Here is a 17,917-nt window from a genome sequence, read left to right as displayed (position 1 = left end):
ACCTCACCCTCCAGAGTCTGGGATAAACTGCACAGAACATCCGCCTGCGTTTCTTCATTTGGCCGCTAGATGGCAGCGTCAGATCGGAAACCGTGCTTCATCGCCAGGTAAGGAAGGTGAGGTGAGTTCGTCTGTCCTCTGGAGTTCGTCTGCAGTCAACCTTAGCTCGTTTAACCCTTTAATACCTGAAGGAATCTTAAAAAAAACCCCAAAAAAACCATCCCCAATTAAATTCAGTCAGAAACCACTCATAGCATTATATTATATTATATTTTTTAAATATTTTTTACTGTTATTTTATTGCTTTCCTGTATCTATAAATGCTGCTGTAGCGAAAACACTTCTCCTTGGGGATTAATAAAGTAACTATTTATTTATCTGTCTATCTATCTATCTATCTATCTATCTATCTATCTATCTATCTATCTATCTATCTATCTATCTATCTATCTATCTATCTATCTATCTATCTATCTATCTATCTATCTATCTATCTATCTATCTATCTATCTATCTATCTATCTATCTATCTATCTATCTATCTATCTATCTATCTATCTATCTATCTAGCTCTTCTACGGAGATTTAACAGAAAAAAAAATCTAGCAAATATTCAGATGAAAAAATATGAAATTTTCAGATGAAAAGTTATGCATATTTTAAGCTTAAGCCTAATTATTTGCAGCTTTGATGCAACAGAACTAAAGCACAACAAATGCTGCATCGATTTAAACCATAGTAGAATCTCTGGGAACTTGTAAACTATGATGTACTCCTCCGCTGAATCGTATATAGTCCCTGAACCTGAGAGGAGGTGTGATGACTAATTTGGATCCGTCATTGGCTCTCTTTATCCACAGGTGACAGTGTGTGTGTGTGTGTGTGTGCGTGCGTGACTCTGCCGGACGGACACTAGGTACTGCGGCCATCATCGATACTCTATAAGTGAGTCGAGCTGACAGCGTCACTTTGATGGATTTTTAAAGAACCTGCGTAGAGATGTGGTGGTTCCGGCGGCGGCTGCGGTGGTGAGTCCAGGTGGAGGCTGCGGCCTGCAGGTCGAACACCAGAAACCTTCACACGGCTCCCGGTGACGGTAAGTGTCCGTTTACCTCCTGTCATCACCAACATGACACAACACGTCCTAGAAAATCAGCGACGAGACGGTGACGAGCCTGAAAGAGGCACTTTAGAGCCAACGCGAAACTCCGTTAAAAAAACGTGACTGTGTGACACTGGCTCGGTTATCGGGAAGGTTTGGGCATGGTTACAAACGGTTTAGCACTTCTTTACGAGTTGAGAGACTCTAAAGACAAATTCGGCATCAATGTCATCTAAAAAGAACCACGTTAATAAAGAAAATTTCAACTTTGCTTTCAGATGCTTAATGAGACTGCGTATGGTAATGAATGCTTGTAATGACTTTTAATAATAAACAGTTACTACTGACTCAAATAATAACTTAAATTAGACCAGAGTGTTAAATTGACACATTTTTGAACGGAGTCTGGTTTCTCCTCCTGCACGTTGCATTAAATGACCATATTTCGAGGAAAGGTGACGTCAATGTTTGTATTTTATGGGTAAAAGGTTTAAGTTTTTCCTTGTTTTGTGTCTTTTGAAGGGTGTAAATGTTCTCTTCAGGTTTTCAGCAGCATTGTGGAGGCAGAAAACTCCGTTACAGATCTGTCACAGATGAAATTAGTTATTGTGCGTGTGTGTGCGTGTGCATACAAGTGAGCAGCGTGTGCGCATGTGTAGACATTTAACAAGTGCATCCTCCTCCTCTGTGCACTGTTTGTGTTTATGAATGGCCCAATGCAGGACTGTTTAGCTGTGTGTGCGTGTGTCTGTGCTGGACATTTGTGCTGCAGCAGCACTCCGTGTTACATAAGAGGTTGTCCTCTGTATCATCCTGCAGGGCTGCCCAGGATTAAATAAAGGCTCCTCAGCTGCTGCATCTATTTCTGTGTGTGATAAGAAGCACCTTTACTTCTCTGTCAGCTCCGCCTCCGCTCTGCTCTCTCTGTCTCTGTGTTCAATCATGATAATGTAGTTCCGTTTGATTGTAGTTTTAACTATCTCTCTCTGAGGAGGTGGCCCAGGTTTGTCCACCGCGGGGCACCCTACTGTTTCCTCCTCACCTGCAGAGGTGCTTCATGCCTTGAATACTTATCGCTGCTGCAGTGTTTGGTCGTCACAGGTCACACGGACAGCTCAGTGATGCAGTGAGAGGAAGGGTGAAATACTTCTCCGAGTTCTCGCACTGGAATGAACTGCCGTTGTTAATGAGAGGAAACACGAGGCGTGACAGCGGGATCGTATGTGAGGAAGCACGTCAGGCACATGATCACACAAAGAATGAGTTAATGAAATAATACAATGATCTTTTAATTGAATTAGGAATATTATGTGGAAAAAAACAACCCAAAAACGTCAGAAACCAGATGAAATGTAACAATTTATCTGACAGATCTAAATGAAAACTTATCTTTATAGTCACAGTACAGGTTTTTTTTCTCCTACATTATAACACTCGGGTGTGTTTTCCACAGCACCTGACTCACCACAGCTTCACTATAGGAGCCAAATGTTGGTTAAATATCCAGAGTGTAATGTTGTGTGTTTTTGTTAGGTGGCGCTGTGGACACACAGGTATACAGGCAACTGCTGTGGTCAGGTGTTCGACAAATGGTTTTTACCCGCCTTGTTTCTTTCGCATGAAGTAGAGCCTCCAGTGACAAGAAGTTGGAGTGCAGCCGGGTGACTCCTGGGTTAAACACAAACAGCAACCAGCAGTGACATCAGTCGTTGGTTTGTGAACGTCTGTTACGAAGCCTCCAGTTTAGATTCTGTCCATCGCCATCTTGCTAGTTCGGAGCGGTTTGGGGCAGGAAGTTTCGGGGGATGAGCGAGCGGTGGATTTGACTGATCTGATTGGAAACATGACGATACTACATCCCGCCCACCGATAGCTGGAACCTGACTGCACCACAGGCCTGTCAATCAAAAACACGTCTTTTTTTAAGATTATTTTCTAATTAATGACGAGATTATTTTCAGGTGGACCGCCAGAAAGCTAATAAGAAGGAGGGACTTTAGCTAACAACACTGAGATAACTCGTGGAAAATATTTATTGACTTTGTATTTCATGAGAAGTTGAATGGGAGTCTATAGAGCCGGAGGCTTTTTGGAGCCGAACTCTAGTGGCACTCGCTGGTATTGCAGTTTAAGGCACTTCTGCATCGGCCTTGTTTTCTTTCAGACCTGGAAGCTATGAACACTCTTACATACAGTCTGTGATTTTTAGTCAAATGACCCGGCATCCCTTCCATCAGTTTGTCCCGTTCTTGTGAACACGATATCTCAGGAACACCTTGAGGGAATCTCCTTTTATTTCACACAAACGTTCACTTGGTCCCAAGGATGAATTGGTGAGATTCTGGTGGTCAGAAGTCACTGTGTCCTACATAAATCTACACATAAAAGCTGTCGATATTCCTTCTCAGATGTTGGATCTTTGCTCTAATGAACTTCCTTTGCTCACATACTCGATATCTGCGTGGATATTTAAGTTAAAACAACACTGACAATAATGAATGCTGTTTTCCCTGCAGTTGGCACATCTCTGCAAGTTTCTCGGCCTGTTTGCCACCACTCAGCTGATGTTTTGTTTGGCTGTTCCCACATTTCACATCCAGCCTTTCACTGTTAACACTGAGTTACACCACAGAAAAATGTGTTGCAGCCTCCTCTTGAAATATTTAACATTCTCATCAGTCGGTAACAGCGCTGAAACCGCCGTCTGCCAAGTTTCTGCATGTCTAATCCGGCCGCTCCTTCTTCAACGGTGCAATCAAGCACTGTGGAGCTCCTCTAGATGTTTGTGGAGCTGAAAGTGAGTCCTCTGCCCAGACTTGTCATTGGGATTAGCTCTGTGTCTTGTTTTGATTGATAGGGCTATTATCTAAGAGTGAAGATTAACACAACGGCACTGAACTCTTTGATGCTGTTGATTCTTGTAACCCAACCACAAACCTCTGCGACGGTTTAATTTCACCACAATGGATGTTTACAGTCACTCAGGTGGAGACAGGATAGTCTGAGCTGCTCTGCCTCATGGGAAACCTTCTGCAACACAAAGCTTTGTTAATGATCGAAATTAACCGACAAACCTCGCAACACATGTGACTGTTATCCAACAGATTGTTGTTGGTTTTAAAGCTCCTTTACTCGATATAAACTACTGATTACATGACAAATGGGTGTGAAAGGACTTCCTGATTGAGCTGTGAAACAGCTGAAAGAGACGTTGTCTGGATGGCAGCATATGCCGCTCCAAAACCTCTATATATCATTCAGCGTTGATGGTTCCTTCCCAGATGTGCAAGCTACCCATGTGCACTAATGCATCCTCATCCCATCACAGATGCTGGCTTTTGAACTGAGCGCTGATAACAAGCTGGATGGTCCCTCTCGTCTTTAGCCTGGAGGATGCAGAGTCAATAATTTTAAATGAGCTCGGGTCCAGAGAAGCCGGTGGTGTTTCTGGATCATGTTTATATCTGGTTTCTTCTTTGCAGGGTAGAGTTTTAACCTGCATTTGTGGATGCAGCGATCAACTGTGTTCACAGACGATGGTTTTCAGAAGTGTTTCTGAGCCCATGAGTTGATTTCCACTACAGAATTGTATCTGTTTTGAATGCAGTGCTGCCTGAGGGCCCGAAGATCGCGGCCATCCAATATTGGTTTTCTGGGTTCACAGCTTTGTAAACTCATCAGCATTTGGGATGGATTCCAGATGCACTAGAGATTACTCTGTTCTTTGTGACGGCTGGAAGCCCACGCTGGTTTTCATTCGCACTTCCTGTGTCAGACAGGCTGGAAGTTGATTAGAACATCTATTTCAGTCAGAGTTTCCAGGAAAGCACATTATCTCTCGTAGTGTCACTGGTCTGTTGATGTCTGAGTGGGAGAATTTAAAGTGAAACATTTGAGCCGTAATATTCCTGAGTGTCTGAGGTGAAGGTGGGAGTCTGTCGTAGCAGCACACGCATGCAGAAACATGTCCTCCTCTGGCCATTAAACGTCTCTGTGCTCTGACAGACACGTCCTCTGTCACTTCACTGATTCCCTTTGCCTCTTATCCGCAGACGAACTGTGTGTCTGCGCTGGATGTTTGTCCTCTGAGCCTCTCCATGCTTCCACAGCTTAGAGATTCGACCCACGCGACTGTGTAAGCTTCAACTTGTGGAGTGCATCACAGCCTTTTTTTTTTTTTGAAAGATCACTGGGTAATCAGATTATTGTGTTAATTGGTTCCCGCTGCACTACAGAACTGTTTTCACTTCAGTAAACATGGAGAAAAAATTGCGACGTACAGATGCAGTGTTCAGGGCTGGTGACAGAGTTACAGTCAGTGGAAGCATGCAGGACGTCTCTGTCTGCATGTTTGCAGTCAAGTGTGTGTGTGTGTGTGTGTGTGTGTGTGTGTGTGTGTGTGTGTGTGTGTGTGTGTGTGTGTGTGTGTGTGTGCGTGCGTGCGTGCGATAAGCTGAAGGTGTTTTCCTCACTAATCTGTGGCATGTGCTCTGCAGACAGATGTGAAAATAACAAAGTGGGGTCGGATGAATCAGATTTACATCCAAATACTAATTACTGTGGACTAATTTCCGTTTAATATGTTGCTGCGGAAATGTTGAAAAAAATAAACAGTAATATTGTAGTTAGTGAGTCTGTAAACCTGTAGATTATTTAAAGATGCATCCAACATCTCGAGGAGGGATGCAATCTTGTAGTTTGATGTCTGCCGGGAGACTGAAGGGACGACTGAGAACAAATTCACCTTTTTAGTCTCTGCAGCATGCAGAGTGGACATATATTTACCTGACAGGTGTCTTTTATACATTTATAAACTAGTTTCACTGCTGGTTTTCAAATAGTTTGGTTTTGTACTGATATTTTACATTAATGGGACGATGTGTTAGAGCTACATTAAGAGAAGGAGGATATAAAAACAAATATAGCTCGAGAAAAAAGTTGAAATATCGAAAATAAAGTTCAAATCTTGGAAATATATCAAACTACTTGCTTTGTGCATGTAATTGTACAAGATGCCGTGTGTACTGTTGTGTGTCTTGTGTTTAGTAACAAGGACAATATGTCTCTTTCAGCTCTTGAACTCAGTTTAGTAATAAGGTTCAGGACTTTGAGGAGATTGAGCTGAAAATGTCGTCTATTCAGAAGCAGAAACATGAACTTGGCGGAAGTGGCCTCATTCGTGCAGACTGAAACTGCTGTTAATGGGCAGATGTAAGGGTGTCCATGGTCACGCCTGCAGCAACACAAAGAGAATCACAAGACAATAAGACAAGTGATCAAGTTCTTTGATCCCGAAGGCATCTGAGCAACCACCGCAACAAAGGTCCTTAACCCGCTTCATCTGATTCCATTGAGAAAACATTGATTTTGTATTTTATTCACAAAACATAATTTAAACTTTTTTCTCGATATTTTTTACTTTTGTCGAAATGCAAAAAGGCAAATAAAAACATCCTTTAAAAAAATAAAATAAAATGTGGCCCTGACAAAAAGTTTCCGGTCTGATGTCGAACACAAATGACATCGTTTTGGATTTCAGGAGATTTTTACAGACAATTTTAGAGACAAATTGATCAACAAATACCTTTATAATTCAGTGAGGAAAATAACCAAGAGTTTAATTGATGATAAAAATAGTAATTTTGGCAGAATTAGGAACCCTTTCATTACAAAGCAGTTTTTAAATAGTTAATTAGTATCAACAATATTAAGCACTATTTAAAAAAGAATCCCTAATATTACACATTAGGTTCTACCAGCTGGTGAGCATTTAAGAAATCACTTTTTAACAGCTAAGTAAATTTCACACCTCAGAAAATTACTTTTACTGTCGGCTGATGTTGACGGAAGTTCATTACTTCAAATCTCCATAAATTCCCGTCGGACGTCTTTCAGAAGCATAAATCAGATGTAGCGTTGGTACCACCGTCGGTGTTCGGACCGCTCCTCTCTCCGACAGAGCACAGTGAACCACATGAGTCTTTACTGGGACACAGGGTGATGCTCAATCAGTTATGTTGGACTCCGTTATCTTGAAAGGGGACTTTTAGCTGCAGGGTCTCGGTGGCATGGAAGTGCCCACTCTGATTATGTAATCAGTGTATTGAATCCCGATTTCTTTGTGTGTTTGTGATCTGCTGCCTCAGAAGGATTTTTCTTATTTATATGACTGCAGATCAGTGGTCAACAGATATTTAGCTGTTTTGCTTAACTGTCTTTCCAGAGAATTTGCTCTGTTCAAGAGTGACAGAATTAATAGAGGTGTGTGTGTGTGTGTGTGTGTGTGTGTGTGTGTGTGTGTGTGTGTGTGTGTGTGTGTGTGTGTGTGTGTGTGTGTGTGTGTTCCTGACACTGTTTCTTCAGTCCTTGTGAAAGTCAGTTTTAAGTGTGTATGTCTGCAGCCTGTATAACATAACATGTCCACATTGATTATTACCATTAAAACAGGACCAGCAGCAGATCGAGGCCTCTGTTAATCCATTGTTGGGTTGTTATTCTGAGTATTGGCAGGTCATACGTGACTTATTTTCACTGATCGTACTTTGATCGGGCCCTCTGATTGGCTGTCCGCTCCCTCCCTCCCCTCCCTTCTCTCCATCAGGTTACATGGTTTTCTTTTCCATTACTCTCATCGCCCAGTTCTTCTTCTTCTTCTTCCTCTTCTGTTTCCCCTCAGACTCCTGCAGCCAATAACAAGGAGGGGGCCCAGCGCTGCTTAGCAACAGCCAACTGGGTCGCACCGGTCACGACTGGGGCCTCCCACTTGTTTTTTTGGGGGGTTGGGGGGGCTGACCAGAGTAAGGTTACCTGGCAGACACAGACATGCATACAAACTCTGTGCAAACACAGACTCTCCCCTCCCATGCTGTGTGTGTGTGTGTGTGTGTGTGTGTGTGTGTGTGTGTGTGTGTGTGTGTGTGTGTGTGTGTGTGTGTGTGTGCATGTGTGGGTTAGTTGAGGAATGTATTTTCCCTCTTGACATATTTCAGTGCCAGAAACAGCAGTTTGCATTAAGTCTGACACACACCACACCACACACACACACACACACACACACACACACACACACACACACACACACACACACACACACACACACACACACACACACACACACACACACACACACACACACACACACACAGTTTCTTGTTACTGCAGCACTGAGCAGCATGCTTGTGTTTCAGAACCAAAAAGGGAGGTGTATCCCTCCCTCCCACGTCTCCCCCCACCCTCCCCCTAACCCTCCCTCAACCACCACCGTCACAGCCTGCGTAGTCTTCCTCTCCTGTATGCTCAAGCAGCAGCAGCAGCGATGGTATATGGTATATTGTACGTATGAACGTGCAGCGCAGTGCAGCCGGGGCTGTATGAGGAGGAGGATAGTGTCTGTGTGTGTGTGTGTGTGTGTGTGTGTGTGTGAGGAGGACAGAGAACTGAGCGCGTGCAGTCCGAAGCAAGAGGTGTGAATGGGCCGAAGGAGCTTCCAGGATTTAATTCAAACAAATTTCTTGCTGGATGTTTTTTTTTTTTCTGCAGCCTGAGAGAGGGAGCCACAGGAGTAAGTTAGAGCAACTGTGTGTGTGTGTGTGTGTGTGTGTGTGTGTGTGTGTGTGTGTGTGTGTGTGTGTGTGTGTGTGTGTGTGTGTGTGTGTGCATACTGGGGCACAGGTCTCCTGGAAAGTAAACGGTCCTTGCACTTTGAGATGTCGGCTGCAGCAAGTCAATCATTCAACTTGTTTCCAGTCAGTTTACTCTAACGATCGTTTTTGTGTGATTTAATTCTTATTTTCATTTATTTTCATCTGTTGTTTTAAACTTCTGCCTGCTGCCTTGAATCAGCACGCTCCTGCGTGTGTGAGAGTTCAGGACGTATTTCTGAAGATTATTTTGTGGTTTTGACGAGTAGAGCGACGAGGTGATGAAGGCTGAAGCCGTGCAGTCCCGCCGTCTCTCCTCTGTTGGTTCTGATGGGTTCCAGATGATTTGTTGTTTAGATGATTTGTACATGTGACTGGATCCCCCCTCACAGTCTACATACAGTGGACGTGTGGCGTCACTGAGCTGCGTGGGTTTGGAGGAGGTTAGTTTAAAAGTTGACGGCCAGTAAAGAGCTAAAAATTAAAAGATTACAGCATTTATTTTGTTATTAATGCTGGGGAGGAGCTGAAATATGCATTTAACAAACAGGTTTAATGCTGAATTTATTTCATCTTTGTCGTTTTATAGCCGTGTATTTAAATTAGGTTTTCTTATTGCTGTGATGGATCAGTACCGGAGGGATGACATAACCTGCCGGCTGTGTACAAACCTGGTGGCACCGGGAGGCCTCGCAGCAGCAGCAGCTTTAAAACTTTCCAGATATGAGCGGTAAAGTTCGGAGGACAAGTTTTTTTTTTATTCACGATGCATAAACCAGCGACATGTTTCTAAAGGCCTCGACTGCATCGTCGCTTGTTTCTTGCAGTGAAAACGCTGCACAGCTCTCAGTGTGTGGACATTTTCTGACCATGTATGGACAGATAAAGCGTTCTGCTGTTGTGTTTTGAACGATGGGAAACTCTCCGCTCTGCTCTCACAAAGATAAACTACACTTCTGCTTCAGAATGAACTCGGTCTGATCGACATGAGAAGTAAAAAAACAACAGATTTAATCCAAAGCTCCCAGTTGATGTGGGATTGTTGTTTGTATTCTGGTAATAAAAGGTCAGCTGGGACAGGCTCCGCCCTCTCCACCCCCCCCGCCCCATCTGTGACCCTGTGATGGACGCATGATAGAAGTGTCCCACTAATCAGGCTCCGCTTCCAAACTGGTCATCAAATGTCAGAATATTTAGATATTAGAAAATATTATTAACTCAATGTCGGTGTTTCATGAAGTCCTCCGCCATCCTAGAAACACACACACACACACACACACACACACACACACACACACACACACACACACACACACACACACACACACACACACACACACACACACACACACACACACACACACACACACACACACACACACACACACACACACACACCTCTGCAGTGACTGTAGGAGCGACAGAGGCTGCCCATCAAGCACTTCACACTTCTTCCCTCAGTGACTCAGCAGTCTGTTGTCACCATGGTAACTACTCTTCTCGTGTCCAGTGTGTCATCCTCTGTGTGCGTGATGAAGCAGGAGGACCTTTTGACTGCTGGACGTGTCCCGCAGAGATGTGATGGATCAGCTGCAACGTGATCTGGTGTATGTCTCTGTGAAGGACAGATGAGGCTGCAGCATCACAGCATCGGCTAACAGAATCAATCCATGAGTGGATTCTCTTCTTTTTCACTTCTTGATGTATACAGTGAATCATTCATTGGATACTTCCCTGTCAGTCCTGAGCTGCAGATTAGTGGAGATGTAATGTGAAACTGCTCATGTAATGCTAGCAGTCCTCTCTGTTGGGGGGGGGGGGGGGTTCTGATTAGGTAACGTTAATCACCAGAGTTTAAAGATAAAACCCTAATGAGTCCCAGGACATCTACTTCCTGAAATAAAACCATTAGTTCAGGATTATCTAATAATGATTTACTGTGAAGCTAAATTAAGACAAAAACAACATTTAAAGCCGCCTTCAAGTGAAAATCTGACTTTTTAAAATTTATTTTTTTACCTTTTTAACACCCATGTGGTGTTTTTAATCTGCTAGAAGACGGATCATGTGTGAAACCACATTGGAGCTCGTCAGTGCGAAGGTGGATAAATAGGTTCAGAGACTAATGATGATTGTTGGCCCCGTCTTGCTTAGTTTCACCTGTCACTCATTGTACTTCCCTCCCTGCTGTATTTAGTCTGTTCTAAAAAAATGTGACGAACATTCAAGGGAGAAGGCCGAAAACCAATATTGGATAGCTGTGATCTTTGAGCCCTACGGTGCCACTGCTTTAAAAACAGATTCTCTTGTGGAAATTACTGCATGGGCTCAGGAACACTTGGCTGTAATAGGGCGTGTTGAAGATTTTCTTTTTCTGTTCCCCAAAATCTGACGTTTCTCTGCTTCAGTTTCAGGTCCACGGTGAAATCACAAATGTTCACGTACCAGCCGTCACAAAAACGTGTAGAACTCAGGTGCCGCTGTTGATCAAGAGACGACACTTGGAATACTTCCTCATGAACTTATTGATCGACCCTCGTACTTCGTCACGTGACTTTCCTCTCGAACCCTGGTCAAACATGCGTGTACGTTGCACGCCTAGCCGAGGCCAAACTCTGACACGGCATCCTCTAGTGGACTGATGGGTGTATTACACGGCTTGTGTTGGTCAGACGGTGCAGTTACACATTGATTGTGTAATTTGCTGCCTCTCGGAAGTGCTAAAACAAAAAAACAGGCTAATGACCCAGTTAAAGATGAGAATTGATTGTTGTATTTTTGTCCAGTCCACACGCTGCCTGACACCAGGTCCTAAATCCCCTAATGCTCAGCTGGGAACAATGCAGCTTACTGTGGACCACCACAAGTAGCTTGCAGTGTGGTCAGCTGCGGCTGGCACGGAAGTGGATTACTACCTCACCGTGCACACACACTCATTAACGATCAGGGTGAAGGACCAAAGGGACTGTCGGAGAGAAGGCATAAGGAAGTGGGGAGGAAGCCGGACATTAAAGAGTGACACGATAACAAGAAAAATGCTCCAATGATTGACTGAAAAGGTGTGTTTGACTTTGATGTTCGTCCTCCTAAACCATTAAAACGTCTACTGAGGGTTTTGTCAGTCTGATACGAGTCTTTTGAGAGTCTCCTAAATGAGGCTTTGAAATAACAATTAGATAAGAGTGAGCAGGACGAAGGCGGAGAGCTCAAAGTGATGGCGAAGGCTGAAAAAACAAACTCTTCCCGGGTCAGCTGGGGGAAATGATTACAGAGTGGAAAGATTGTGGTAAGAGCAGAGGTATGGCATTTGCAGAGGGTCAGAGGATGAGGATATGAGGAAGGATGGGAGTCTATGGAGCCGTAGGCTTTTTGGAGCCAAACTCTAGTGGCACTCGGTGGTATTGCAGTTTAAGGCATTTCTGCATCGGCCTTATTTTTCAGACCCGGAGGCTACGAACACTTTTAGTCTAGTCGCTTTGTAGTCTAGGCTGGGCGCTGCAGTTCATTTCCACTCCATCATCTTTCTGTGTGTGTTATGTAACGGCAGTAAGTTATGAGTTGACCCCCCAGCCCCCTTCCCCCCATTCCTCCACCCCTCCTTGGGTCCAGATGACAGCGAAGTCGGCTGACTTTGTTCTACTAAGTGGATCTCCTGTTTGTTTGAATGTGAATGACTGTAAGAGCAAAGCATAGAACAGGTTACATCAGGGTCTGTTGTTGTCCAGCTGGGCCGACGGCCGTCCCCCTGAACGAAACAAGCACCCCCTCATAGACTCACATTCTTATAAGTAATATGGCCTCTGCAGGGGTTGATTACATGACAGGAGGCAGAGGGACAGAGAGGGAATTGATCACCTGGAGCTCCTGGGATGCATAGTTTTTACTTTTATTTTGAAAAAAAAAAATCACTCTAAAAGAACAAGACAGACGGTGTGAATGCCGCCAGGAACACACCGACTGAAACGGCCTCTCGGATGCAGCAGCCGTCTCAAACTACAGGCTCATATTCAGATGTGTCTGAGTCGGGTCATTAAATATTAAATGTGTTACAGGCTCAGTCAGGAGACCGGAGTTTGGGATCGTAAATGTTTGGTGCAAGCCACAACAGAATAATATCTGGATTTTTGATCAAAACTATTGACGGTAAAAGTGGGCGTAGCTTCCTGGTCTGAAAAATAAGGCCTTAAGTTGCAATACGAGCGAGTGCCAGTAGAGGTTGGCTCCAAAAAGCCTCCGGCTCCATAGACTCCCATTCAACTTCTCTCATGAAATACAAAGTCAATGAATTTCCATGTGTTATCTCGGTGTTGTTAGCTAAAGTCACTCCTTGTTATTAGTTTACTGGAGGTCCATCGGAAAATAATCCCGTCATTAATTAGAAAATAAGCTTCAAAAAGACGTGTTTTTGGGGGCGTGTCTGTTTGATTGACAGGCCTGTGGTGCAGTCAGGTTACAGCTATCGGTGGGCGGGATGTAGCATCGTCAGGTTTCCAATCAGATCAGTCAGATCCACCGCTGGCTCCTCCTTCAGCTCGTCAAAATATGGTCACTTCTTGCTCCAAACTGCTCTGAACTAGAAATATGGTTCTGTCTACTTTATTATTTACAGAACCAACACATTCTCCTGTGAGTTGATGACTTAAAGAGCATTAAAAGTTTCGACCCCGGTGATGAGAGAATATTCAGTTTTGGATCAAACGACCGGGCGACCGTTACATTCAGCTGCTGATCCATTCTGAAAGCCCTCTGGCTGCTGTGCCCCTTCAGCCTCGTGCGCTCCTCTTCCTCCGGGTTTAACCTGCTCAACAAGCGTGTCCTAATGCCTCGCAGTCATTAAAACCCGTGGATCAGACCCTCGTTCCTCCCCTCCACACACACACTCGGATTCACACACTGATTCTAACGGGAAGAGATGAGACGTTCGAACTGCAAGAGTTTGAATCCAGAGAGAGTCACTTCAGTTACGTTATCGAGGCTTCATGTCAGAGGAGGCATCCCCGCGCTCTGCCTGGATGTATGTAGGACATGTCGGTGTCTCAGACTCTGCTGGAGTCAGATCATTAAAGTGTCTTCATTCTTCAGAGGTGACTGATGCATGTGAAGTAGGATGAAGGCGACTTCAACCAGAGACGTTCCTCGACAGTCTTGAGGTGAAACGAACCAGTTCACCTGACAGGAATCCAGACTCCCATTCACCTTCTCTCATGAAATACAAAGCCAGAACATTTTATCCACGAGTTTATGTTCATGTTTATATAATACACCTGTTAAACTCTCATCTGGCTCTTTTGTTTTATTGTTTGCACACGCTCACTGTGAAACCTGCACACCGACTTAGGGAGCAGTTTAATACAGCTCACTGCGGTGGAGAGAAATTCTCGTGTCGGATGAAGCAATGTAATCAGTCCTGTAAACCCGACCTGACGGTGGGACTCGGGTGTCCAACCTCAGCTCATTAAATATGTACGGGAGCTCAGGTAGACTCCAGGGACGAGGGAGCCTATCCGTTCATACTCAACCTGCTCTTTGTGTGCTGTTTTCTGTTATTTTATCACATTTCCCATCACACATCTACTTAAAACTGTGATTTTAGAGCTCTTAAGATCCTGATAGCTGCAGAGAAAAACTTGTTCAGTTTGAAAAAATACACCTGGATTAAGAGAGAGATGCAGTTATATCCTGTTTCAGTGAGGTAACGGATTCCTGAGCAGGTTGAAGTCTTTAACCGTGCGCCTCCTTCCTGTCTCTCCACCTGGAAGTGAGTCCACTGAGATTGTCGCCTTGGGCCCGAGTGACATTACCAGATAATGGAGAAGGAGCTCTGTCCTGGTTCTGATCGCCTTTATTTAGCTGCTCCTGTTTTCTCTTTGTTCCTGACCCACATGCACACATGTTCGTCTCTTTGCACTCAGTATGGATAAAATGTAACAAGAGTGTAACCTCGGCTCTCTGAAAATGATTGACAGGAGTCACAGACTTGACTTTGTGTGTCAGGTGTTGAAATGTGTTTTAACTTTCTGCGTCTCATATCTCAAGGACACAGTTTGAGCCTCATCATCCCTGTGGCTGCAGTTCTAAACTCAGCCTGCAGAGGGCAGCATAGCTCAACCCTGTGAGCGTCGGTGTGCCGACCTGATGCAGAACAATGTGTACTCGGAAATAATAACTACTGAAATAATAAACAGTCAGGAGAATTAACATTTTCAACTGCTGAATAAGTTGATCAGTAATTATATTCTAATTGTCTTTAATCAACACGGTAGAAATCCAAATGAATAAACAGCAGTCCTCCTGCTCCAGGATGAATCGGATCAGATGGCTCCGTCATGGTGCTGCCTGCTGGATCACTTAGGAGATCACTTCCTCTGAGCAGCACCCAAACAGTTTTAAGGGCCATTGCCCCAAACCTGCGCCACACTTCACTGTTCGATGCACGCAGGTGAATCTGTTGGCTTCTGTTTCCACACCGGAGAAGGTCACCTGTAAACAGACTCCTCCGGGCTGCAGGTCAGTGGATCAGGCTGCTGAGCATCTTCTTCTTTCACAGCCTGTCTGTGCAGAAGAACTTGGACATGTCGAAGCAGCTGTGTCCTCCTGGGATAGACCTCACTGCTACTGCAAAGTTTTAGATCAAACTTTCACTTTTTATTTTGTCCGCCCCCACCTGCTGCTGCTCCACCAACACATCGGGTTTTATCTTTGTTAATTTTGGTTTGCCAGCATATTATTGAGTTGTTAATCGGCACTTGTTTGGTCTACGTGTCGACAGATTCCTTTTTATCTGGAAAGTTGCCTCTTTTGAAGCGTCCTTTAACTGCAGACACATTTTTCACTCTTTGCACAAGTAACTCTAAAAGATGATGTTTCTAACTGACGCTGTAATGCATTAGTTAACCGAATGTCTCTCTCTTCCTGCAGCCTCGGAGATGTTTCCAGCTGCAGACTCCTGCGGATGTGGAGCGGCACGTCAAGATGCTCATCTGAATTATAGCTCTGCAATTGATACAAAGACTGCAGCATGTTTACTGTGTGTTTCCGGTGTGTGAGAGGAGGGACTGCAGCTCTGTGAACGTATCATAAAAACACATGTAGGAGCGTGAGGCCTGCGGAGAATGGATTGGAGGTTCTGTCAGGTGTCCGAGTACAGAGAGGATTAAAGCTGCAGAGAACAAACCAACTGAACGTCAGAGATCAGAGCGACGTTCCCCTCCCTTGCCCCGGCCTGATATGAGTGTTCCTGAGTCCGCTGAGAGTTTCCCTGTCAGGGCAACGAGCAGCTCCACCATGAAGCTCCCTCTGCACACTGCAGGAGACCACAACGGGAATGCTTTCCTAGTCTCCTCTTCCTCGTCCTCTTCGTCCTCCTGTGAGTCGTCCCCAGAGTCCCTGCGGAGTCTGAGCAGCCTGAGCGGAGGCCGCACCGACAGCCCGCTGGACTACGACATGCTGGAGGTCACGCTGATGACGACTGCGATGAAGACGGACGCGGTGACTGTCGTCGATTCGAACTGGGAGAGTAAAGCTGACGAGGATGACGTCTCGGCGGGAAAACTGCAAACTGCACCAGAGCTGTCAGAGTCCAACGACAACTCGGTGTCAGTGTACGTGGACGCCGATGGCGGCGAGTACCGCTGTGACTCCTGGAATGACAACCTGACCCTCGCCCTGTCCCTGACGACCAGCAGCGGTGGCCATGGCAACACTGATGACCTCAGCAGCAGAAGCAGTAACGGTGGACGGCACGGCTCCTCCTCTCCGGACTCAGACGTAACGGAAATCCCTGCTGATGATGACGATGATGATGAAGAGGAGTCTCTGTTTCTGTCAGTGAGCTCTGACATGGGCGAGCGAAGAAGCAGTGTGAAACCCGGGACTGCGGCTGTGAGTGGAGCTGCCGAGGAGAGGTCAGAGGTCACCTGTCCTCTGGATCTACCTGCGGACAGTCAGGCGGAACCTGCTGCTTCTGAGGACCTCAGTGAAAGCACCCAGCTGCCATTTTCCACACCTCCTCTGAACGATCCACCTCAGGGTGCAGAGAGAGTCGCATCTCCGTCACCTGATGAAGCTCGGAGGCGTCCAGAGGTCTCCAAACCCACCGAGTCCTCCAGCAATCCACCCGCAAGTCAGCCAGAAAAAACTAAACCAAGCGCGAGTCAGTCCACCGCCAGGACCGCTGTGTCCAACGCCGTCAAACCGGCCAGTCTAGAAGCAAAGAGAGCCTCCAAACTGGACCTACAGTCTGTCAAGGCGAAAGTCGGATCCCGGTCCAACACGTCTCCACTAAAAACTCCCAGCCAGGTACTGAGACGGTCACCGAGACATCCATCAGGTATCGTACAGCCGTCGTCTATCTAACTCTGTTTCATCTTTACCCAGCAGAATAAAACCGCTCCGGCCAATGGGAAGAGAGCAGCTCCCAGGAAGGAGGAAGTGCAGACTGGTGATGGCGGTAAAAAGCAAAGGTCGTTGGCCGGTCCGGTCAAAGTGGCCGTGGTGCTGAAACCCAGCAGGGGGAGGAGCGTCAGAGCAAGCCGGCAGACGGCAGCCGCCGACGCCGCTCAGCCGGGGAGGAAGAGCGTGGAAGTCAGCCACACTTTTTCCACCTCCACCAGCTCACTGGTGTCCGAGGCGGTCGAGGACAGACCGCCGAACACTCCCAGGAAGGCTGTCCGGGACGTGCCTGAAAAACCTGGAGCCCCCGCGGAGTCTGAGGAGGAGCAGAGGAAGAGCGCGGGAGAGGCGTCAGAGGTCGCTGTGGAGAGACCGAGGCGTCAGAGCAGGGTGAGCAGGAGGAAGGTATAACTCCAATGAGGAACTGGTACAAATGTTGGCGCTTGATCATCATCAGTTCCTGAGTTACACGCGTTTTTGTGAGCGGTGGCACCGTGAATTCATCCCCCAGAGTCGGACTGTCAACACCGAGTTCTACTGGAACCTTCTGAGGGTTGTTAGCTGTTAGTTTTCTTTGTTAGCTGGTTGTCAGACACCGAGTTCTACTGTGACGTTTGTAGGCGTCTGCGCTGAAAAACCACCTGAACTGTGGCGCCATGGCAACAGGCTTCTCCAACATGACAACACGGCGCTCACAGCGCGTTGAAACCGCGCACGTTTCGGAATTACAAAAACATAATGGTAGCTGTCGGCCCACCCAGTCACCAGATTTATCTGATGATGA

General features: G+C 45.8%; 1 protein-coding gene across 3 annotated transcripts in view; it reads left to right on the top strand.

The window, feature by feature from the left end:
- Positions 1 to 880: 880 nt before the first annotated feature.
- LOC138629895 (microtubule-associated tumor suppressor 1 homolog) overlaps positions 881 to 17,917 on the top strand; it is a 53,088-nt gene continuing 36,051 nt past the window's right edge. The window contains exons 1-3 of one of the 3 annotated variants that reach the window (XM_069713880.1): positions 881 to 1,096; positions 15,661 to 17,040; positions 17,119 to 17,523. In XM_069713880.1, coding sequence (XP_069569981.1) covers positions 15,970 to 17,040; positions 17,119 to 17,523 — 1,476 coding nt within the window. In that variant the 5' untranslated portion in view covers positions 881 to 1,096; positions 15,661 to 15,969. Of the gene's footprint in view, positions 1,097 to 8,434; positions 8,664 to 15,660; positions 17,041 to 17,118; positions 17,524 to 17,917 lie in introns of those variants that run through there. The other 2 variants (XM_069713881.1, XM_069713879.1) reach the window with 2 other exon arrangements.

This window comes from Brachyistius frenatus, unplaced genomic scaffold (genome assembly GCF_029030835.1).
Source record: "Brachyistius frenatus isolate BFR_SWC_R1_liver_20210118 unplaced genomic scaffold, ASM2903083v1 Contig_123, whole genome shotgun sequence".
Lineage (NCBI taxonomy): Eukaryota > Metazoa > Chordata > Actinopteri > Embiotocidae > Brachyistius > Brachyistius frenatus.
The sequence above is the reverse complement of the archived record's forward strand: the minus strand, read 5'-3'. Positions and strand labels throughout refer to the sequence as shown.